The 24,778-nt window shown below is 39.8% G+C and overlaps 2 protein-coding genes across 2 annotated transcripts; both read left to right on the top strand.

Annotated features, from left to right (window-relative positions):
- The first annotated feature begins 787 nt into the window (after nt 1-787).
- Nucleotides 788-19,487, top strand: ano2a (anoctamin 2a). The gene is made up of 28 exons (XM_010784851.1): nt 788-912; nt 4,601-4,768; nt 4,931-5,233; nt 6,863-6,958; nt 7,163-7,335; nt 7,762-7,816; nt 7,918-7,969; nt 8,088-8,143; nt 8,341-8,388; nt 8,700-8,764; nt 10,127-10,261; nt 10,349-10,509; nt 11,365-11,447; nt 11,838-11,849; nt 12,302-12,376; nt 12,478-12,534; nt 13,073-13,147; nt 13,603-13,804; nt 14,046-14,157; nt 14,237-14,294; nt 14,394-14,494; nt 14,606-14,769; nt 14,858-15,010; nt 15,179-15,231; nt 16,225-16,403; nt 16,645-16,750; nt 17,358-18,129; nt 18,270-19,487. Exons 2-28 carry the CDS (start codon nt 4,640-4,642, stop codon nt 18,932-18,934), a joined length of 4,140 nt encoding a protein of 1,379 aa, XP_010783153.1. The 5' UTR covers nt 788-912; nt 4,601-4,639; the 3' UTR covers nt 18,935-19,487.
- Nucleotides 19,488-20,676: 1,189 nt separating this feature from the next.
- cers3b (ceramide synthase 3b) lies at nt 20,677-24,598 on the top strand. Its single transcript, XM_010784850.1, has 11 exons — nt 20,677-20,847; nt 21,437-21,610; nt 21,729-21,850; nt 22,152-22,269; nt 22,416-22,473; nt 22,724-22,774; nt 22,866-22,958; nt 23,086-23,214; nt 23,751-23,857; nt 23,937-24,090; nt 24,232-24,598. The coding sequence occupies exons 2-11, from the start codon at nt 21,438-21,440 to the stop codon at nt 24,352-24,354; spliced, it is 1,128 nt and encodes a 375-aa protein (XP_010783152.1). The 5' UTR covers nt 20,677-20,847; nt 21,437; the 3' UTR covers nt 24,355-24,598.
- Nucleotides 24,599-24,778: the final 180 nt, after the last annotated feature.

The following is a 24,778-nucleotide window of genomic DNA, read 5'->3' on the forward strand; positions in this document are numbered from 1 at the left end:
TAACATAGTTAAGATAAATACATAATGTTTAGCATTTGTAATTCCAATATCAATCAATCATTCAATAAAATAATGAATCTTTGCAGCCCTTTGTGAGCAAATAACTTATTTTTGAGGCATGCCTGTAGAGGGTATACAAGGTTCACTTTTAAGTCACCTGTAAGTTCTTTCTTTCTGATTTCTGAGAAGCTTTTGTTTTTATATGACCTTAAATTGAATATGTTTGGGTATTGGACTGTTGCTCCAACAAAACAAGTTCCTCTTTGTTTATTTTCTTGATCTTCTAATAGATGGACCGTACAAATGATAAATCAATTCACTGGCATGTGAAAAAATGGCTAAGAAAACTGTGTAATAAGCTTCCTTAATGGAGAAAGCAGGATTTCCTTCAAAACTTTCATTGAGTTTTAAATCATTATTCCAACGCTTTCTCCTAATAATTGCTGAATGTTAGGCTTGCCTGTTAAGAGATTACATTGTTTCATTTTAATAAACTTAACCCTTTTGCTCATACCAAATATTATTTTGCTAAGTGCTTAGTTTGAGGGTACCTACTGAAAGAATCAACAGATTGCTCAATAAGGTAAATAATCAGTTGCATCCCTTCTTGGATTTGTTTTGCTCACTGATCATCCTTTCTTCGGGTACAACAAGTCCAAAAGACTACAATACACACACACACACACACACACACACACACCTCTTGCATTGGTAACTAATTTGTATCAGAGCTTCTTTCTCTCGCGTTCGAAACGGTCAGGGAATTAGCTGCCCTGTGCGCGCGCGCTTTAAGCCACGGGTCCGGGATCGCGCGAGGATTGTCTCTACCATCTCAGCTTCTCGTCAGGCTGCGCACCTCGCGCGTCTTAGCATACATCACCATAGCGAAGCACTGATCCTCCACGAGCACTGGTGAGTCCACGTTATTCTTTTCTTGAATGTAAAGTAAGTGTGATTTTTTTTTAAACGACATTTTACATTTATTTGCCCTGCTGTCGGGTTGAAAGTGTCTTTTTGCACTTTGACAGTTAATAATTGGAACTATAGCTGCTTGTGTGGACGTTAGGATTACTCCATAAACAAAGCTTCACCTTAACCCCTGTTTAGTGTAGAAATCCCCCGATAGCTTTAGGGTCGCGTGCCAGGGGCTGTTTGTTTTTTTTAGCTCTGACCATCTGGGTGCACACAATTGTTGTGTCCATGAAGGATTAATTAAACACATATCGAGTAAACAGCTCCTGGAAATGCTTGAGGATTAATTATTCAAAAATTGAATTAAATTAGTTGCTGTTTTTGTAAATACAAATGTAGGCTACAGGCAGGTGTACCAGTTAAAGTAAAACTCACTGCAAGTAGGCTACAGGTGATTTGCACTTGTATTTAATGTATCACTTTAAGCTAAAGTGTTTGTTAGTTTCAAAACGGTATGTTTCCTTTTATGGCTTTAGAAAGGAATTATTTAGATGTTAAAATTAGCAAAGAGTAATCTGCTGTATCCCATGACAGGCCGTATTACACCTTTCGCCTGTTGCCCTTTGCCTGGTTCTTGTTCGTGTGAGGGTGCAGCTGGCTCTCCTGCCTATCAGAGAGCTTACGAGCCTTTAAACCCCGAGCAGAGACACTCTTGGATGCATTTGCGCATTCCTCTTGTGCCGTCTCCATAGTGCAGAAACGATATACAAATATAATTAATGCCTAATACTCAGGCATCAGTTATAATAGATATGAAGGAAACTAATAAGAACATCTTATAAAGCAAAATAGGATCCATTTTGATATCTGGTAAAGTTTGCAAGAAGTGTTTTTGGACAAATTAAATGCCCCTAATATTTTAAACTAAAGTGTTTTCTTGCATTGCAAATAGTGACAACATTTTGAAATTTATTATTTAATTGGTTTATTACACTTTAATGATAATTGTCTCCTTTCTTTAGGTAGATCTATCACTTTATTTGACCGAGTAAACTTGTTTTTGATAGTTAGACATTAATGTAAAGATATATCATGCCCAAAGAACAGCATAAAAACGTTTTACAAATATCATGAAGGAGTAAAACAACAGTCACAGACAGAAATATTGGTTGTTTTCCATATGGAGATTGAATAGTAAAAATAGGAAATAAAATCTACAAGGCATGGTAGTCTACCTCTGATGTTCTGGTTAATTGATGCTTGATTAAAGTCTGAATTAAATGTGCATTTATTTTTTATTCACAACTTGAGCTGTGTAAGCATTCTTTGAGACAGCACGAAAATCAGCCATTACAGGAAAGGTATGACATTATATGCAAACTGACAAATGCACCACGCGTTGAGAATCTTGCTAACAACATATGAGATCAACAAACTCAGACCTCTATGTTTTTCCAAACACAACCACAGTTGTACTCGTACTTATTCTGTACAGATATGACTTTAAAACAAATCGATGACACTCTCATGGGATGCAACATAAATCTGACTAAGAGATATGAGGACCAAAATGCACATTTTTGTGTGCACAGAATATAACAGTTTTCTAAATGTGTGTTCCTTTATTTCTTAATAACTGATATTTCACCTCCTCAGTCCTTTACAATACTTTAAAAAAGTCTCATAAGGAAAAGTAATTATTTAGTCTATTTTCTCACCAGTCATGTTCACAACAATTAAATGTAAAAGACGGAAAAATAGAGCTTTAAACGTAACTTGGTGTTAATGAAATGTTTATGTGTACATTAGATAGTGTCCATACTCAATATTGTCAGCATTTTACATTCTTTCTGTTTTCATTTATTGTCTGGATGTGCAAGCCTGATAGATTGCAAATCGTCATCATTTGTTTTATGATGGTTAGGTCAAAGGTTTCGGCAACCACTGACCTACATATCACTGTTTCAAGATGGATTAATTGTTACATAATCCCTTTTTAACCTGCTGAACCCTAAGAGATATATTCTCCCTTTCCATCTTTGCTATGTGTTTGCTAACACATTGTAAAGTGGGATAATCAGGGATGTGGGGGGGGTTGTAAGGAGATTGACGCTTGAAGCACTCTATATGTACGCTGATCAGTTGACTGTTGGTGTATTTGTTTGTCTCATGGCTCCTGAGCGGATAGTTTTAAACCTAGCATGGAACAGCTACTGAATGCAACCCCCTTTCTCTTTCACCCACAATAAAACTAATGATTTAATCTGTATGGCATTTTGACCAACAACATGTGTCTAGATTAGATGTAAAGGCTCAAATATTGTATGTGTATATTTCCCATCTTACGACCTGATCAGTTAAACGACCCAAACTGTATGATCACTTAAATTGACACAAGTGCATTCAAAAATGTTTAATTTAAACATTGCAGTATACATTTCCATTCATTGTTGTGTGTACAAGTTTTGAATTTCAAACAGAATTAACAGTAACAGATAGGGGTGTGAAATATGGAGTAATAGTCACAGATATATTCATTTGAACAACAACACAAGATGACAGCAACATGTGAAAGATGTGTCTTGTTTATAAGAGCATGTGTAGGGAAGGAGACTTTATTCAGCATTAGGGAACAGATGTACTATTTCATTACCTAGAGCTCAATTAATGCTCCGCCAAAAATAAATGAATGTGCTTCCGAGTTGTGGTGTCACATGTTAACAGAACACGCACAGGTAGGGCACCATACTATCTGTATAACAAAAGGCTCAATGTAATTCAATTAAATCCATTAAAACTATGCTGCCTGGTAACAGTAGTCTTATCCATTTGGCTGTTTCCAAACTTGGAACAGTTGAGAAAGTGAATGGCACATTTTAGGGTGATTAATAGTGTTATTTTTTGCTCTTAAAAACACTTGTTTGATATTTTATGTCTGTGGATTCTAGCCCTGTCATACCCATGTGCTTCTGTTAGTGTGAGACTTAACTTCTTGGTTTCCCTTTAACACTTCCGTGTTCCGGAGAATGAGCCTAGTGACCAAATTACCCCCACAGATTGTAAACTGTGCCGCTTGGATTGCAGGGTGAGCTTAATCTGAGCCTACAGCTTCAATTGGGTAAAAAACAGAGGAGACAGCTTAACTTTGACTTACTTTGCCAGTCTGTAGCAGCTACTACTGTGATGTTTTTCAAACACAACACCAAAAGGTCAAATTGACCTACGCTATAAAATGTATATTTCTGTCTCGACATAAACAATCAAAATCAGAGGTCCTTATCATAGCTTCATAATAAAAGAAACCCTTTTCATTCAAAGGAATACACATCCTAAAATAAGACATGAAAAGAAATGGAAGCACATTCCTATCAACAGAAAACACAACTAAATACAAAATAATTACAAGTAAAACATTGGGTTGTCAATTTTTTTCCCAATATGACATTGATGGGCTACACAATAAAGTAAAATGCATACAATCACTGACTATGGTTTCAGTTAGATACACTTCACTTTAAAAGGTCACAAAAAGTTAAGGCACCATTGTGTTTTAATAATATAATCTAGCTATAAGCGAGTAATGGTGCCTGCATTAATGGATTATTTCTTTCCACTAACAGACACAGAACTGGTAATCGTCCCAATTTCTGAATACTGGATTCTTGTTTTTCTGATCATGTACCGACAGTGATGAAACGGAAAAGAACGTGTGCCTGTCACCACAGAAATGAGTGAGCGGTCTTCCAGTCACTCAGTGAAGCTTGTGTCCTTGGCCCAATCACTGTCCCAGCTTGGGTTTGAGGCCGCCAATGGAAGCCCCGTCAGCCCCCCCGACGATGACGAGCCCCCTCCTCCGGTATGGACTTCTATGAATATAAACAGTCCCATCCTGAATCCTCAAAATCACACAACAATTGATTACCTACTTGGCATGATCTGTATCAAGTACTACCTACATTCCCAATGTGTAACCCTCACCACTGACCCCATACATCTGTGCTTTTCTGCATTTCTCCAGGAGTCCGGCATCGAGCTAGGCCCTGGATTATTTTTCTCCGATGGCAAGAGAAAAGTTGACTATGTCCTTTGCTACAAATACAAAAAAAAGCCATCCAAAGCACGCCTTTCAATTATCTCCAATGGGACTGTGCCCGTTTCGATTACGGGCCGCTGTGAGGTGGAGGCAGAGTCCGGGGATGGAGGTGCTCCTGCAGGAGAGGTGGAGGAGTCAAAGCTGACTGAGGAGGAAAAGGCTTTAATGAGGCAGGAGTTTGAAGCGGGTCTAATGGAAGCAGGACTACAGCTACAGCGTGATAAAGAGGTGCGTTTCTGCTTTTACAGTCCTTTCAACGTGATTATTTTTCATCTGCTACACACTTCTATAGACGTTTATGGGTCAGAGCTGACCTTAAGTGATGTGAACATAAATCCTGTCATGGACGTCTGTCAAACAGGTTGAGGGGAAGATTGAGCTTGTCCCTTAAAACTGGAGGACATGCCTGCACTCTGGTTAAAAATAGCCTTTATGACTTATTGGTGATTTATTATAGGATGTAATAATAGTTATAATAGTCGATATTACAGTAATAAGTATGTTGGATGTTGTATGTCTTTTGTCGTGTACATTATATAGTATCTGCAAGTGTGTTTGTTTTCCCTATGTCTGTGAATATGTGCATGTTAGTGTGTGTGTCTTTGTGTGTGTGTTTGTGAGATGGTTGTGTGTTAAATCAGCTGCTGTTTTGGTTGAGGATTAAGAACACTCGCCATGAGTCTAAAGCCAAAGGCCAGATTATAGGGCCTTATTAGAGTGATCCACTGCTCAGAAGTGTGTGTGCTGAAACATGAGTGCACAGTGGGGGAGATTGGTGGGTTTAGTTTTGATTGAATGGGTGGAAGGGGGCACTCATGGTCACTGTGTACTGGACAGTATGTCTATCCGTCTGCCTGTGCTTGAATACGATAATAATCTCATTTTTGTAACTGAGCTGTGACGGTTTCATCCAATTGTTTACTGTTGTGGGTATGAATATGCTTAATTGTGTTGTTTGTTTGTGCTACAGCATCCGGAAGTTATTTTACATCATACTTCATGATTGTACAATTTATTTTGTATAATTTACTTTTCAACCAAACTGTGGACATACTTTTTTTTTACCACTACTCATTCAAAGTGGTAAAAATATGAATTTTTGCATCAAAATTCTTCCTTTTTATAACATTTTGATGATTTCTGATCAGAATGAGGTAGCTTAATAGGCAAGGCATTTTTTTTTATATAGCACTTTTCAGCACGTGGCGATTCAAAGTGCTTTACAGATTAAAAGCAAAAGACATTTAAGAACAAATACAGCATAAATACATTATTAAAAAGGCATTTAAAAACAGGCATAATGGTAGTGTATAGTGTCCAATGATGGGTGTTCATGTTGCTGTTGGAAAATTGCTGGTAAATTGCTGGTGACACACAGCATTAGAGGTGTTGGTTGAGCCTGTGCAGTGGTAGCTGCCTTGCATTAAAGTCATTACAGTAATTGCATGGGCAGGTTATAATTCTGTGGGCCATAGAACAAGGTAATAGCTTGTCACTTTTCACATGATCAAAATTGATGACTGGCTACATTAAGGCGGCTTTCAAGTACCTAGTCCAACATTATCTGCACTCATTTTCTATACTTTGGAGGATTGGGAGGTTCTAGGCTTGACATAATGGGATTTCCTACAAAACAGCCTCATTATTACACAAAGTAGCATACTTACAGGTTTAGGGAAGGCTCATCTGGCTGCCATGGGTCAAGTTAGAAGAGCATTACATCCAAGGCAAAGGGAGTCAAAAAACAAGATACACAGAGGCCTATAACCCACATCTAATTACAAATATACACAATGGTTGTAGTAATGCATTTTGTGTTTTTATTATGTTAATGTTTGTCTGTGTGTACATTGGCAGAGGGCTAAAGGCATAGGGTTTATCCGGCTTCACATCCCATGGCCAATACTCAGTCGAGAAGCGGAGCTCCAGAAGATCAAAGTGGCTGTGAAGAAGGTCAGCAGCCATTTACACACCCTGGTTTTGAATGTTAAGTTGTATGTAACATGATTCTAACATTTGCAGAATCATTATTTGGGTGCACACAACAACCCCTTCAAAAAAATGCAATGTGAATAGTGATGACGGAGATGTGTGTAGTGTGCACAACTTAGTGTAGAATAGAATCAAACCTTTTCTATGTGTGTTTTCATTGAGCAGAAGTGTGAATTGCGGAAACGGATGGGAATTGCTGGGATGTGGGATTCCATTATGAACAAAATCAGCACACCGTTTCTTCCGGATGTTCCTGACAGTGAGGTTCAAAGAGACTCACAGACACGTGTCCACTTCAAAACCCTCAAACATCCTTTTATCAGAGACAAGCTCCACCTGTGAGTACCTGTCTGTCCCGCTCACATGCACACATTTCGTGGAAGGGAAACTAACCCACTTTATCCGCGCCCTTGGCTGGGGACAAACATGCCCTTCAGTTGAGTCCTGATAAGTGATTTAGATAACACCCATAATATCCAAATCACCTGCAGGCTGTGTGCTTACATCATTCTTATCATAACATGGTGGAGCTTTCATGTAAATTAATTTTACTGTTTGGACTACTGAAATGCTACTGGGTCACAGCAAGCTACAACAAACACTCAACAGTGATTTCCTCAAGTTACCTGATTTATTTGATTAACAAACACACACAAAGACAAAATAAACACTTTTATTTGGTAAATGTGAAAGTGAGTGAAGTCTGTTGTTAATATTAATCGCTCACATTTTGGTCTTTGACTGCTTCCTGTCATTTCCTGCAGGTATGACATCAAGTCAACAGAAACCTTATTTGACAACGCAACACGCAGCAGAATAGTAAGTACAGAAAGAAAATCCAACAAATGTTATGTAAGGAGGAATATTTATATATATGTAGTTGAGCTCACAACATTTGGATTTCCTTTTTTTGTGTTTAGGTGGCTGAGATTATTTCCCGCACCGTCTGCAGTCGAACTTGGCAAACCACTGGTGAGGTCGAACTTTAGCTGTGGTTTTATTCTCCTTTCTTATATTGTTCATATGCACATTCATGCTACCTCTCAACATGTCTGTGACACTGCGTTGCACTTCCTATTTTCTAATTTAGGCATCAACTCATTATTGGCTCAGGGTGTCTACGACTCTGCCTTCCCTCTGCATGATGTGAGTACAAGAGAAAAAGCTACTTCACTTGACAATGTGAAAGTACATGTGCATATTCTTTATGTTAAGGGCCTTATTGATTTATATAGCACCAAACATAGAAAAATACTGTTCTTAACCATTGTAATTGCTGTAATTATGATTTTGCATCAAATAAAGGCAGTGAATCTCTATATAAAGGGTTCTTTTTTCTACAGGGGTCGTTCACAAGGAGAGGGCGGAGAGATCAGCGAAATGACAGACAGGTGAGTTCAGTGGACCCAAATTGGTCTTAGACTAAATTTTCTCAAAAAGCCTACCGGTAGCCTACTACAAATATTGGTGGGATCAGTGGAGATGGTACCTGTCACTTTTTCAGGGCAGGAACATGTCATGTAAAGTGTTCAAAGTTAAATCAACAAAGCTCTTTTAAATGTATAATGCTTTTTTCCTCTCAAAGCATGACTTTGAGAGGGAAATGGCAATGAAACCGCTGTATATTGTCAAATTAAATCCAATCTGCAATGAAATTATCAAGTGTCAATTTGTGATTTATTCTTGTGTCATGTACTTTCAGCTCCTCCATGAAGAATGGGCCAACTATGGAGTCATGTATAAATATCAGCCGGTCGACTTGATCAGGTATGGAGCAGTTAGTGAGAACAAAGAAAAAAAGTCTTTAGCTACAGCTATAGTTGGGACTGCAATGCAAACACTCTTTTCTCAGATGCATCTATGCAAACGACAACCAGATTTATTTTAAAATTACACCGGGAGACTACTCTCCGATTAGAACACTGAGCAAGTGCATTGAGCACATCACTGACTGGATGACTCAGAACTTTCTCCAATTGAACCAACTGAGATCATTGTTTTTGGAGCAAAGAAGGACCGATTAAAAGTAATCACCGAGCTTCAGTCGGCAGACTACAAAGTAACTCACAAAGCAAGAAATCTGGGTGTAGTGATGGACTCAGACCTGAATTTGAACAGTCACATTACAACAGTTATTAGGTCCGCATACTATCACCTGAAGAATGTATCAAGGATTAAAAAACTAATGTCGCAACAGGATTTAGAAAAACTTGTCCATGCTTTTATTTTCAGTAGACTCGACTACTGCAATAGTGTCTTCACAGGGCTCACTAAAAAATCTATCAGAAAGCTGCAGCTGATTCAGAACGCTGCTGCTCGAGTTCTCACTGACACTAGAAAAGTGGATCACATCACCCCGGTTCTGAGATCATTACACTGGCTTCCAATCGACCAAAGAATTGATTTTAAAATACTACTGCTAGTTTTTAAATCACTAAATGCTTAGGACCGAGGTATATAGACGACCTCCTCCATCACTATGAAGCATCCAGGAGTCTCCGGGTCTTCTGGGTCGGGTCTGCTCTCTGTTCCGAGAATAACAACTAAACATGGAAAAGCAGCTTTTAGTTATTATGCCCCAACAATCTGGAACAAACTGCCTAAATCCTGCAGGTCCGCTGAAACACTTCCTATTTTCAAATCCAGACTAAAAACGCATCTATTTGCCGCTGCTTTTAATTGAGCTGCCCATACTCACACTACAGTATGCCTTTTAGTCATGTAGTCTGTACCTGCTGTGTTTATTTATTTATTTAATTTCGTTATCTTTGCTTTTTATGCCTGTTTTTAAATGCCCTTTAATTGTGTATTTATGCTGTATTTGTTCTTAAATGTCTTTTGTTTTTATTTTGTAAAGCACTTTGAATCGCCACATGCTGAAAAGTGCTATATAAATTGCCTTGCCTTGCCTCAGGGTGTTTTAACTAGAAAGCTCATAGAGAGTCTTAAATGTAAGGGATCTAAATAAACAGTAAGCTACTACTGAACCTACCATGAAGTAATAGTTTTGTTAGCAGAATGTTTTGACATTAGCCTTCACTGGGATAATCTGGGACACTGTTTACTACTGTGGAACAGGATTGGACCATAGGCCGGCAACTAGTTCATATATTTGCTTCATTTCAACAGGAAGTACTTTGGAGAGCAGATTGGGTTGTATTTTGCCTGGCTCGGTGTCTATACTCAGCTCCTCATCCCCCCCTCTGTGCTGGGCATCATTGTCTTCCTGTACGGTTTATTCACTGTGGATACCAATGTGCCAAGGTAGGCAGATTAAAACACTCTAATGGATAATTATCAGAAGTACACTATTATCGCCATACATGTGGTCACATTATTGTCTTTGCTCAGCCAGGAGACATGTGATGACCGCCATAACATCACCATGTGTCCACTGTGTGACGGAGTGTGTGACTACTGGCTCCTGAGCTCCGTCTGCTCACTGACCAGAGCGACGTACCTGTTTGACAATGGAGTAACTGTCCTCTTTGCCATCTTCATGTCTCTGTGGGGTAACTAATGATTCAAAGACACTTCCTTGATCATGTTTATTTCTGTAGTCCAGCTTAGAAGCAGTGGCAGTGAGAGTATGAACACTTGAATACAGCACTACGAGAATCACTGATAAAGATATCTGATTTATATCAATATCAAGCTACTTAACTGCATGTAAATGCACTGTAGGCCAAACGAGTTGACTCATGTTTGTATCAATTCTAGTTGAGAACATTTCTGTATTAAGGGAATACTTTACCCCCAAAATGATACATTGTATATCAATTACTCACCCCATGTTATCTTAAGTAAATTTCAATAATTTTATGTCAATTATTTCCACATTTAACAACAACCAAACTAAGAAAAAAGCCGGGCCGGCTAAAATGATTGGTCGTGCTTTTTACAGCGTTACGGCTTCCACAGATGAAATGTTTTTATGTATTTATTGTCAAAGCACTTAATATATTCATTGCTATCGGGATGTTAAGAGCATTCCATGGAATATAACAAAAAGTGTATCTGAAATAAATTACATTTAATTACCTTTAAATGCAGCAAACATTTACTTTCATTAAGAGTTTCCTCTGTTTTTTTATTCTGCATTCAATGTGAGGGCATAGAAGAATTCGTTTTCTCACAAGCCAAAGCTAACAGGGGTTGAGTAATGGATCTACAAACCATCATTTTGGATGTAAAGTATATAAAACATTTGCTTCATTTTGTTTGCTGTTAAGGGAGGCTCATAATACTCCATAACTAAAACATTATTGCCCACTATAAGACTTTCTTGTGTAATAAAAGAAAAGGGGAGATCTTTTTGTATTGTTTACAGCTAATGATTGTTATTCCTTCTGTGCTTGTTCTTGTAGCTGCCTGTTTCCTCGAGCACTGGAAGAGGCGCCAAATGTGTCTGAAACATATGTGGGACCTTACAAGCCTTGAGGATGAGGAGGTACCAAAATAGATTCAAGAATACACCCACAATATTTTGGAATAGACACAGTGTTAACTGCTTGTCAGTGAGAGTATCCATGTTTTTCTCCATGTTGTGAGGTCAGAAAGTGTTAACCCCCTGGCCCAGGTGAAGCATAATAACATTTGTTGTTTACCTTGCAGATTATCATTCGTGACAGCACAGTGTCAACATACACATTTACGCTTGACCATCAGAGCACTAACACGGCTCTTTACCCTGCTAATGGCTGTAATGGGATTGCTCTATTCTTAAAGGCTGTGCTTGCTAGTGACACTCAATTATAAACACTCCCAGCGTTGCAGCACGAATACAAATCTCTCTTTTTCTCTGTCTCTCTTTATGTATTTCTGCCATTGCTGCTTATAGGAGCGAGTCCAGGTGTGTATTATAAATCATGTCTTTCAGAAATATCTTTGTTTGAATATTTATTAGCAATGTATTTGGATAACATGTTTTGAGTTGTCCAGGAGAAGACTCTTTTTACACTATACTGTGGTGGGTCTTCTAATAAGAAATTGTATACAAAACAGCATTTTATTGATTTTGTAAAATAAATTCCAATCGAAATCAGTCTGATCCCTTTGATCAAATCTATGTTTTTGGGTCAAGGTCCCTGAAAAAACGTGATTCTGTGCAGGTGCAGGCCACTAATGACATCAAGCTGCTAATGTCATGCAGTTTTTCAATCAGAAATGTCATAGAATATAGCTCTGTTGTATAGGTCTGTCCAACCCTTAACTCCGTAGCTAGTGACCAAAGTCCATATACTAAATTGTGGTGTGAGGGTTCTTTTGTGTGTGTGTTTTACCATGTGCATGTGTGTGATGCAGGAGGAGCTGAGGCCTGAATATGAAGAAGCTCTGCTGGAGAAAAAAGCAAAGGTGAAAGAACTGTCAAAGAAAAAGGTATTGTTTCTGGGTTTATGTTTCAGATTAAATTTTATGATTTGTGACACCAACTGAAGTGACAGCTTCTAACACGTTTCTCACTCTGCTTTGACTTGCAGATGGCTCAAATTGGGGATGGTATAGATGGAGAAAAAGACCAAATGCTGACCTCACAGGTATCACTGCACCCTTCTGTGTGACTTTATGTCCAGACAGTTGCTAATGGGAGACGGCAGGGCTGTTGCTTCATAGCAACATTATCCATACCAGCATTAATTACAGCATGTCTGAGTTTTTATTCAAAATTAAAGTTGTAACAGACCTACTCTGTCTGTATGAGTTCATGTTGATGAACAAAAAGGAAACCACCTTCACCTCGAGTGGATGGTTGACTCCAAAGCGGCTTACCTTCCTGAGATTAGCTCAGATTACTGATAGAGAGAGAAAAAGGGAGGAGGGAGAGGAACAAGGGGAGGGGATTCTATCAGGCGGTAAACATGTACCTGGCAGACAGAAACCATAATGTCCTCAAAACCTGTGCTCAGCATTAATGTACGTCCCATGCTGTTCATGGACTAAATTACATTACTGTGTGTGTGTGCGTGCGTGCGTGCGTGCGTGCGTGCGTGCGTGCGTGCGTGCGTGCGTGCGTGCGTGCGTGCGTGCATGTTTTTGTCTTTGTGTACCCAATTAATATGCATGTTTTCTCGACAGCTTGAACCAGAGTCCCTGGAGATTGAGGATCACCTTTCAGGCTATCTCATCAATGTGTCCACTTTACTACTGCTGGTACTGCATTTACATTCCTCCTCTTATAATCACATCAAACATTATATAATGATTACTTTCATTTTTGGTGAGAACAGTGTACAACAGAAATATTCAGCTTTTTCCTTCTGTCATTGTTTGTCTATTCACTTGAATCACTTCCTCACTGTGAAACATATTATATCTATTATTTTTCTCACAATGGCAGTGTTAATAGTAGTGACCCAAAATGTGTGCTAGCAAAATGTTTTTATTCTGGAAACAATTGAACTTGTTCCAGACATTAAAGACCATAACAAAACAAATGTTAATTCAAATTCAACAGAAGGATAAAACTGCCCTTACAATAAAAGAGAGAAATCATAAAAATAAGAGTAGAAGCAAACAAAAAAATGCTAATGTACATGCACATTAAAAAAGCAATCCTATGTTGTTTTCTAACTTTAATATTGTGGGTATGTGTGTTGTGTGTGCAGATCTTCGTCACCTTCTCAGCAGTTTTTGGGGTGGTGGTTTATCGTATCTGCATGTTGAGTGTGTGGTCCATGAACCCTGACCCTGAAGCCAAGGCCAGCGTGAGGATGACCGTCACCACCACAGGCATCATCCTCAACATGCTCGTTGTTCTGGTGCTGGAAGAGGTCTACGGATCCATCGCTGTGTGGCTGACTGAACTGGGTATTCAATACAATCCTGTCATTATGAAAATTATAAAAACAGTTTAATAGGGTATTGTCACGTCTCTCAACATTGGGCCAATGGATATTTGCTGAACAAATAAATATATTTTTGGATTAAAACAAAACGATTGGAGCATTTAAGGCCTTGTTACTTATTTAGTTGACTCCTTTGGATGAAAATCAATCACTGTGATGCCTAACATGATGTGTTTACGTTTCATGTTTCTCCTTTCCAACAGAACTTCCTAAGACAAAGGAAGAGTTTGAAGAGAAGCTGATCTTTAAGTCTTTCTTCCTCAAGTCCATGAACGCCTTTGCACCTATTTTCTATGTGGCCTTCTTCAAGGGCAGGTGTGTGCCTCATATACAATCTTTTACCTCTCAACATTGTCTTTCCTTATTGCTTATTATGCAACATCTTTTCATACAGGTTTGCTGGGCGGCCTGGGGACTATGTTTACGTCTTTGGAGATTATCGCATGGAGGAGGTATGTTCACTTAGACACATTAAAAATGACGCGTATGTAAATGTAAGTACGGTTAATGTGTATCTGTGTCTTGAGCAAATGTGTTTTTTCTTCCTACAGTGTGCCCCGCCAGGCTGCCTCATCGAGTTGTGCATCCAGCTTAGCATGATCATGCTGGGAAAGCAGCTCATCCAAAATAATGTATTTGAGGTTCTCATACCGTAAGTATATATAAAGATTTTAACACTTCACTTACACTTCTCCTTTATTTATCAATCGTTGCTATCTTTGCTCTGACTCTGCACTCTGTTTTCTCACATTTTTCTTTGCAGTAAGCTGAAAAAGATGTACAGAACGATACAGGAAGAAAAGGGAAAGAAAAGAGCAGCACAGGATGAGGATTCTGTAGCAGAAGAGAAGAGGCCGAAGCAACAATTTGACAAAGACTTCACCCTTGAACCCTATGAAGGGGTGACTCCAGAGTACATGGAAATGAGTGAGTCTCTTCTACTCTTTTGCTCACTCACTAGTCACTCACTACTGCAATCACACAACATGCTTCTTTAACTTTGTGTGTTTTACAGTAATCCAGTATGGGTTTGTGACTCTGTTCGTGGCCTCCTTCCCGCTGGCGCCAGCGTTCGCTCTGCTCAACAACGTCATTGAAATCCGCCTGGATGCTGCAAAGTTTGTCACTGAGCTCAGGCGGCCTGATGCTGTGAGGTGTAAAGACATAGGTACAGATCACACATGAGAGCACGTCCACTCTGTGTGAATGTGAAACAAGCTGTCCTTGAAATTGTAATCACTTTTTCCCTTAATCTTCTCTGCCTTTGTCTGTCCCGCACACATTTCCCTTTTCCTTTTTGTCTCTGTGTCTCTTTTCATGCAAATTCTATGTCCAGGGATTTGGTACAACATACTCTGTGGAATCAGCAAGTTTTCTGTCATTACCAATGTAAGTGTGTGTGAGTGTATCTGTGTGTGTATATATACTATGTATGTATCTGCTGTGCTGATGTGCACAACTAGTTACTTAACGTTTTGAATACTGAGTATTAATATATGAGTGAAATGTTTTGCTTTTGCCATTTCATTGTTTTTTACATCATCAAGTTTTTATCTTTTGTTTTATTTGAATTTCATACTTAAAGCAACATCAATTAGTTCATTATTATATTGTTGCCCCTTCAATTCTACAATGCAAGTAACCCATACACAGCTGTCTTAAACATAGACATATGTCACTTTACAGGTGCATTTGTATATGTTTTCAACTTTTGATATTACACATTACTATCACAAGTCAGTGTAGCATCATAAACTATTTTGAAGCTGTTAATATTTACATTATTTTAAGATTAAAATTGCGACATAATGTTGCGTTAAAGAGACAGAGGATCATCATGTGTAAAAAGGAGCGCTCTGGAGTGTCTGTGTAACAAAGAAAATATGTTTACATTCACTATTTCTCACAAAAATGCATTGAGTCATTGATGCAATATGCATTTTCTAAAGCCTTTGCAAAATAGTTGGAATTATTTGCGTGAATGCATTAACATTCATGTTTGCTAGCTGGCAGTCTCCTTTTCTCTTGACTTGTCAGTGCCTTTATTTACACAACATACCAGCTATTTTAACAGTTGAGTAACAAAAGACCATTGGCAGGAATGTGGAGCCAATTGATCAACTAATAGTTTTTGCTGTATTTATACATTTTTGTTTTTGTTTGTAAAGTAACTAGCAATTATATCTGTCACAAAACATATCATGAAAACCTTGACATATTTTAAATTAACTTGGTCAAAATTCTCACCAGTGTACCTTTAAGTCTAATATAATCCTATATGGTTGTATATAGCTTATCACCAGTTGATGTTGCAGCAGTAACTGGTACACGATGATCATATTACACTATTGTAAATTAATCTCTCCTTGTTTGTCTTCCCAGGCGTTTGTCATCTCCTTCACGTCAGAGTTTGTTCCACGAATGGTCTACCAGTACATGTACAGTGAAAATGGCACCATGAAGGGCTTCACAGAGCACTCACTGTCCTACTTTAATGTCACCAACTTCCCACCGGGCAGTGCGCCCACCTCCACCCTCATCACCGGAGTCTCTATGTGCAGGTCAGACTGACTCTCTTATCCCTGACCTACCTAGGTTTTCCTTTAAATCCTGAGCCCAGCAGCTTAGCTCTTACTTTACCTAATTAACAAACTTGACAGGAGTATTCAGAAAATGTAAAATGTGGGGTTTACAGAAGGTGTTTTAAGAAGGCAAATCCTCAGATTTTTCTCTGATTGTCAACCTTTTTGATTTATGGTAGTGTATGATTCTCCTTGTTAATACACTGTCTGTGTTTTTCAGGTATAAGGACTACAGAGACCCACCGTGGGACTCTCATGCCTACACCTTCTCTAAACAGTACTGGTCTGTCCTGGCTGCAAAATTGGCCTTTGTAATATTCTTCCAGGTATACAAATATTATTTACAATGGTTCTAATATTAATGTCTAAAAAGTGTTCCCTGATCTCCAAGTCTTTCTTTTTCAAATCAAACACCAATGCAACCAACTGATATGTGGCTTTCTTTAATCGCATATGTGCACTGCATTTGTTATTTACTCATTCTTCACCATTGTTTTGTCTTTTTTGCCTGCATATGCATGATGTTATAGATATATATCTGTATATATATTTGTTTGGGATGCGTCAAACAAACATGTCCTCTCCTGATACTGATTTGTACACATCCCCTCAGATTGTCTGCTTGTACAGATTGAAGAAGATACTTTAATTTTCCCAAATCTAAATTGTTGGAATTCTTTTTATATAAGCTAACATAAAGCCAGGGATTTCAATGGTGCTCGTCTGGAGCCCGCTGTGACTGAATTATCTGAACAGCTGAAGATCAATCATTAATGTCCCTCGAATACCAGGCGATGGAGCCATTAATTGATGTAGATGGCAGATGGTTAGGACCACTGACCTTCTTCTGCAGTTATTAAAACCTATAAATATGAACCCTTTGATGTGTAAGCTAATATAATCTAAAAACGCCACCTGTCTTTTCCCCTGCAGAACTTTGCAATGTTCCTCAGCATGTTGGTGGCCTGGATGATCCCAGACGTGCCGCGATCTCTGCGGGAACAGCTGAAGAAAGAGAACATGATGCTGATGGAGTTTCTGCTGAATCAAGACCAAGGAGCACGTGCCAAATCTCACTCCCCCGAACACTCAATCTCCTGCTATCCCGCCATGGAAATTGTGGTGGAGGAACCAATGGGAGAACTACAAGAGCCGCAAGTGGAGGAGGACGAGGAAGAAGAAAGGGTTGAAAACAATCTGGACGGACTCAGAAGTAACAGTGACAGTGATCTAGAGGTTGGGAGGTCTTCGGAAGAAGTTGAAGAGAAGGGAAAGGAGGAGCAAGGAGAGGAAGGAGAAGATAAAGGTGTAGTAGAAGAGGTAGAAGAAAACGAGAGGGAAAAAGATGAAGGAAAAAAGGAAGAGGATGAAAAGGGGGACACTGAGCAAGAGGTAGGAGAAGAAACAGTCAAAGGAGAAGAAAACAAAGAGGAAGAAGTAGACGAAAACAAAGGGGACGAAGTGGAAGTAGACGAAAACAAAGGGGACGAAGTAGAAGAAAACAAAGGGGACGAAGTAGAAGAAAACAAAGGGGACGAAGTGGAAGTAGAAGAAAACAAAGGGGACGAAGTAGAAGAAAACAAAGGGGACGAAGTGGAAGTAGAAGAAAACAAAGGGGACGAAAAGGGAGTTACGGAGACGGAGGTTCATTATGAGGAATTTACTGTGGATCTGGACGCCTTCATGAGTCAGATGGGTCTGTTAGGTGAGAGGAGAACACGTGCTGGTCTTGCTGTTTTGGGCTTTTGAGCTTCATTTAGCAATACATGTCTTATCATTTGTCATCCTTCCTGTAAAGTAATGTTGTCCTGTTTATAATACATGTCTGTATTTCTCGTCCTGTAGATGATGAGCCCTTCCCAAGCACAGCCAGTGAGACAGAGCTCCCCCGCTCAGAGTCCAAACAGGAACACCAGAAGGAACAGATGCCTCCTTCACATCCATCGTCTAAAAGAGGCTCATCCCTGAGCCTGAGTGGCTCCAGGGCAGAACTGACTCCATCAGATATTGACACGAGGCCGTTCTCCTTAATTGCTCCTCCTCCCAAAGAGCAAGTCTCAAGGGCCAAGTCCAAGACCCTGCCTTCTCGTCAAAGAGAGTCGGAGGCTTGTTACAGCCTGCCGCGGCCCAGCCACTCCACCAGCCTCACCAGGCTCCAGCAGGCGGCCACAAGTATTCCCCTGGTCCCACTGGGCTCTTCATTACCAGCCTCAAGCAACCAATTGTCTCCTCCCCACAGACCTGTGTCACCATCATCACCTCCTCATCCTGCGGAGTCTCTATCGGCCCAGCAACCCCAAGCCCCCATTGAACTATTCGCGCTGAAAGGCCCCCCCCCTCAGCAGCCACGCTCCAGGGGCAAAGCCCGGTGCTCCACTCTGCCTCCCCGACAGAGAGCCCCCGGTCCTGAGGAGAGCTCCATCAAGCCTAGCCAGTCCACCAGCTTTACAAACCTGGGGGGCCGCATCCCCCCCTCCCCCAGTGAACTGAAGCACAACTCACCAGTATGAGAGAGCTGGAAGGGAAAGGGACAGAGGGGGTCAGAGGGAGGGGGAGGACTATCCAGATTAGCCCCTCTGTGACTGGAGCCTCACCCCTCCGTCTGTCCTCCCTCTCTACCCACATAATACCTGGGGTCTGAAGAGTAACCACTTAGAAACACTGAGCGTGCTTTTATCCTCTTAATCTTCATTGACATGTTTTCACCACTCAGAGGTTTAGGGCTGACACTGACAAAGGGAGTGCTGGACAATTCAGAGGAAGCGGCTCTGAAACTCTCCCTCCCGTGCCAGAAAACATTACCACTGGAACTTTGACTCTTTCTATTCCTGCTGACTTTTTGGGGGGTTTGTTTTTTTGTTGGTTTATTTTCACAGCTAAATAGCCACTGCTCCTCTACCATTTTCTGTCCCACACATGCAGCAGTGCTGCCTTGTAGACCAGAGGAAGATGGAAATATATACAGCACCGCTAGTCTCAACACTTATGCCTGTAGATACCGTTTATTTCTAGAGGTTTTGATATATATAAAAAAATGTGATTTATAATAAATGAAGGTTTTTAATATCTGTTTTTTTGTTTGTTAACACACAAGGTTATAAGATTTTTTTTATATTGCATTCAGTCTTGGCAACTTAGACACAAAGGCTTTTATTTCTGACATAAAATGGGAAAATTGGAAGTATTTTATTTCTTGCAGTTCATTTGAACAAATTACCCATATTCAGCTTCAGAATACAACGATTAAGAAGAATAAAGAAACATCAAATACAAAAAAGGCATTAACCCAGCACTCACGACACATTCCCAAAATGTCGCTAATGAATCCTAATCGGGCAGCGTCAACAACACCGAAAGGCTTATTGATTTGTTGCTGCTGCCCCCCTGTGGTGTGTGCTGAAACACTGAGAAATGATTAGGTGTCCTTCTTTGGTGTCCTGTCTTTAGATATCGAAGCTCAGTGATGTTTGCTTTTATATCATTCTCAAACCTGACAATGCCAAAGTTCTCAGGCAAAAGAAGAACACCTTTAAATTGTAATTACTTGCTGAAAATGTTGCCTAACAAAAACTTAAAAGGGTAAACGTTGTTATTGTAACCAAGGTTTCGTGAGTTTTTATGATATTTTTGTCCCTGACAGCTGTGCTATTTTTGCAGAGTGAAGTTTCACTCTTTCTGTTTGTGTACGAAATCCATAACCTGCACTGGCTCCTCCTCCCCTCCCCATCACTGAATGGGGCCTTTGTGGGGGCTTCCCAGCATTCCAAGGGAATTGTTGCAGGTGAGGGTACACAAACTATCCCACCCTTTAACAACTGCGCGTCACATTTGTATCTGAAAATACTAAAATGCTCTGTCAGGGCTGTCCAGCGCTGAGCTAACCTCGCTTTAGAGGACCGGTTGCAACTTCAAGGGTGTGATCACAGCAGAGAGAGTGGGAGGGGAGGATCACTTTGTTTCTATCCAGGTGAGACAACATATGCATTCGGAACAAAACAGCATGCCTACTGCAGCCTGATGCCTCACACAATTGAGGTGCATCGTACAGATTAGGGAAAGCATTAGCTGAAATGTTAATTTGCCTTATTTTGAAACTTTTGAGGCCGTCTTTGAAGAAAATTGCCACAAAAGCTGAAATAGTGAACGTATAGGATCTATATAGGGCTGTTATCTGGAGTGGATTAGTGAAGTACAGGAACTGTGTGAGTAACAGGCTACACACACACAGAGGTCCCTGAACATCTCAGTGGGAAGGTGAGTGTGTCTGTTTCAATGTGCATATATAAATTGATTTATTTTGTTAACAAAGGGACTGAATATGCAGTTCGTTTGTTGGCATATTCTACTTTATTGGACTGTGTCCACCTTCTGCCTCAGCTTCCCTCTCTTCGGTTGGTACTGGTCAAAACTAAACAGCCTGCAGGTATGTACTTGTTTTCACATTGAGGTTAAAGAACAAACTAATGTGAGCTATACTGTATCCTAGTGAGTAAATCATGGCATTACAGGAAATATTTCTAGTTATTAATGACTGATTGTACATTTCTGGAAGTAGTTTTCCAACAGATTAAATATCAAGTTTTTATCTTCTCTGTTATGGGCAGAGTCCACAAGAGGACAAAAGGGCTTCACTTCTCTAATCTTTTGCTCTGGGCTCCTCCTCACCCTCCTTTATCTGGCTTGCTCTTTGATATCTTTTGTTCTCCATCTCCAAATGACTCTTCCTTCATGATTGCATGTTCCCAGAGAAGTGGCACTGACAGAGACAAGTCTAATCTAATTTTGAAATGTATTACAAATAAAGCACAATTACTTTACTTGATTGTGTAAAGTGTCAAAGGTAATTTATGCAACAATAGTGAACTCATGTTCTGTCCTTGAATCAAGTAAACTCTCACTCACTCACTTTTATGTTGAAGAATGTGATTTCAGAACCTGAACATGAAACCAAATGGTCATCAATAGTGTAACATTTGGTGTTTTTCTTGGGTGTATTATGTGTTCCCTAGCAGCATGTTGCATACAGTCAGGGAGTGGCTGTGTTGGGAGCGTATGTGGCTGCCAGAAAAAGTCTCCTGGTCGGATCTGGAGGACAGTGAAGGTCGTGTTTACGCTAAAGCCTCTCAGCTCTACGCTGCTCTGCCCTGCGCCCTCTGCCTGCTCCTCGTCAGATTCCTGTTTGAGAGGTGAGCAGATGCCATTGTCTGCTTTTGAAATAAATGGATTACGTTGCACAAATTTGGAGGCCTGTTTTGCGTAAGACAATGTGTTGCACTATACTCACACACCTTTATGGTGATGCAGGTACCTGGCCACACCGCTGGCTGATCTTTGGGGAGCCAGGGACCGTATTCGTCTCACAGCAGAGACAAACCCTGTCCTGGAGAAGCACTTCTGCAGCCAAGCACGGCTTCTTTCACAGGTGTGTTAACAATCAACAATTTAGTTACATTATTCAATTTTAATTACATAATTGACTCTCTGTCGCACTCTCTGATTAAAGATGCAACAATCACAACCACTGCCTTTTTTCAGAGTCTGATTGTTTAAATCATATTAAACTGAAAACCTTTGGCATTTCGAAAAAAATAAGAAATCTTTAAGACGTCATTTTGGACTTTCAAGAACTTGGATGGACATATTTCCCTATTCTGACACTTTATAGATTAATCAATGAATATTTAAATTAATCGGCAGATCTTGGCATGATCTTTCTTGTGTTTCAAGCTGACTTGAGGTCTCTTTGTGAGAAGACCAGCTGGCCAGAAAGGAAAGTTCAAGTTTGGTTCAAGAGGAGGAGGAACCAGGAGCGCCCAGGCCTTCGCAAGAGGTTCTGCGAGGCCAGGTGTGTGTGTGTGTGTGTGTGTGTGTGTGTGTGTGTGTGTGTGTGTGTGTGTGTGTGTGTGTGTGTGTGTGTGTGTGTGTGTGTGTGTGTGTGTGTGTGTGTGTGTGTGTGATAAACGTAACATTATTATCCTTGTCTGTCCACAATTGGAGATGTGTGTTTTATTTGTTTGCATTTGTTGCCGGAGTGCTTGCTCTCTATGATGTAAGTAGCTGTGGCTTGTTGGCATGTTTATAGATTGTTTCTATTTCAGGATTTGTAAATCAATTCTTTCTTTGAACACATTTCTGGCTTAACTGCTGTGAGGTCAAGTTTTTCTCTCTTATTTCGCTGTGATGTGCTGTGTGTTTTTCTCTTCTCATCCTATGTCTCAGGGTTGTTCACACACTGGCAGTTCACATGGCACACAGACCATCCCGTAGACTCCTCTCAATCTCTGTTTTTGTTTTTGTAGAAACCTTGGCTTTATAACCTGAAAGAGGTTTGGGCAGGCTTTCCTAAACAGGTAAATATATTTGCTATATCTATCAGATGGTACAATATTACAGTATATAGTATAATTAACATCTTTATGCGTCTGGTATGTGTCCATGCAGTCCATGCTCCCATCTCAGTACTATTATTACCTCTTGGAAATGGGCTTTTATCTTTCTCTGCTTCTTAGCCTCACATTTGATGTGAAACGGAAGGTGAGTGTGCTGATGTTTAACATCAACAAGTTCTCACATATTTATTTTAACACAAAACCTGTATTATCCTTTTTTGTCATTAAGATGGATTAATTGTAGATTTGACCTGTAGTGTGTATGTGTGTAGGACTTTAAAGAGCAGGTGACTCATCACATAGCCACATTGACTCTTCTGAGTTTCTCCTGGATTTCAAACTACATCCGGATAGGAACTCTTGTGATGGCCTGTCATGACTCCGCTGACATACTGCTGGAGGTGAGTGATGGTTTTTACATCAGTGCATGTTGCAAGTTAAAGGATGTGATACCTACTGTAGAGCCATACTGAGGGCTGCATTGTTAACCAACTGTGATGTTGCATCGTCACAGTTCTGCAGCAAATATATAGGACATTAATTAACACAGAGTTGAATCAACACTGTTCTGCAGTTTCTGCAAAAATGAAACTCTGTTAATTTGCACTTAAAGGTGGGGTAGGTAATTTTGGAGAAACCAGCTCGAGTGCGCTAGAATTTGAAAATACACAGCCGGAAAAAATCTGCCACTTCCTTACAGAGCATTCCATGGAATATAACAAAAAGTGTATCTCGAGCCGGCTTCTCAAACTTACCTACCCCACCTTTAAGTATTATTTATCTTGACCGCCGATATTAGCATACAAAATAAATGTGCATTGAATGAGAATTATTATATGAATAAAACTAAATATCAATAACAATCATGACTGCAGTGACTTTATGATTGTGAACTGTTCCCTTTAAACAAAGCAGTGACACTGATTGTTTTTCGCAGGGTGCCAAGGTATTTAACTATGCAAAGTGGCAACGGACTGCTAACACCACGTTTGTGGTGTTCACAGCTCTCTTTACGCTGACAAGACTTGTCATTTTTCCTTTTTGGTAAGTTTTTGAAATGGAATGATTCTGTATGGTGATCTTGGTAAAATGTGTCACAAAATATTGTGTATGTTTTTTACAGGCTGATCCACTGTACATGGGTGTACCCACTGGAGGAGTTTGCTCCCTTCTTCGGCTATTACTTCTTCAATGTGATGTTATTGGTTCTTCAGATACTCCACCTTTACTGGGCTGTTCTCATATCGCGAATGCTTCTTAAGTTAATATTCAGTAAGGTGTGTTTACAGGTGTTGCTGTGTATATGTATGTATGTAAAGGAAAGAAATGAAAACGCTGCACATTTCTCAAATGTCTCTCAAGAGTCTTGGGATTGCCCTTATTTAAATGTTTCTCTGTGGCACATTTCTGTCCTGCAGCTGGAAGGTGACGATCGGAGTGATGAAGAGGAGGATGACAGTGATTCACCAAAGGAAAGAAACAACAAATTGAGTCACATTAATGGCTCTGGAGCCAGAGGCCGGGGGGCAAATGGTCACTGACACGTTTACTGACAAAAGGAGATGGACAAAAGGGGAAATGAACAGCAGACATGAAGACTTATTCAATGTGCAGCAGCTGGAATGTAATGGCACTTCAGAAAAGAGTAAATACACTAAAGCAGAAATAATGATATGCACAGGAACTGTGAAGGATTGTAGTCAAACGAAATAATTTTAAGCTTTGTCTTTTCTGGAGTTTGCTGAATTCATAATAACTATTAATCTTGTTGTACTCATTAAAAAATAGAGGAATACTCTTTACAATGTTGTGTTTTTTATGTTGTTGAAAAAATGTATGTTGAAAATGGATATACAAAAATTCCACGTGTTTATATGTGCTTCCACGTGTGTTTGGTGATGCACATTAAAGCAAAGACGAAGCTCTACTGGAAATGTTTTACAACTGTGAGTTACTGAGAGTGTT

Source organism: Notothenia coriiceps, unplaced genomic scaffold, assembly GCF_000735185.1.
Source record: "Notothenia coriiceps isolate Sejong01 unplaced genomic scaffold, NC01 NC01_scaffold00026612, whole genome shotgun sequence".
Classification (NCBI taxonomy): domain Eukaryota; kingdom Metazoa; phylum Chordata; class Actinopteri; order Perciformes; family Nototheniidae; genus Notothenia; species Notothenia coriiceps.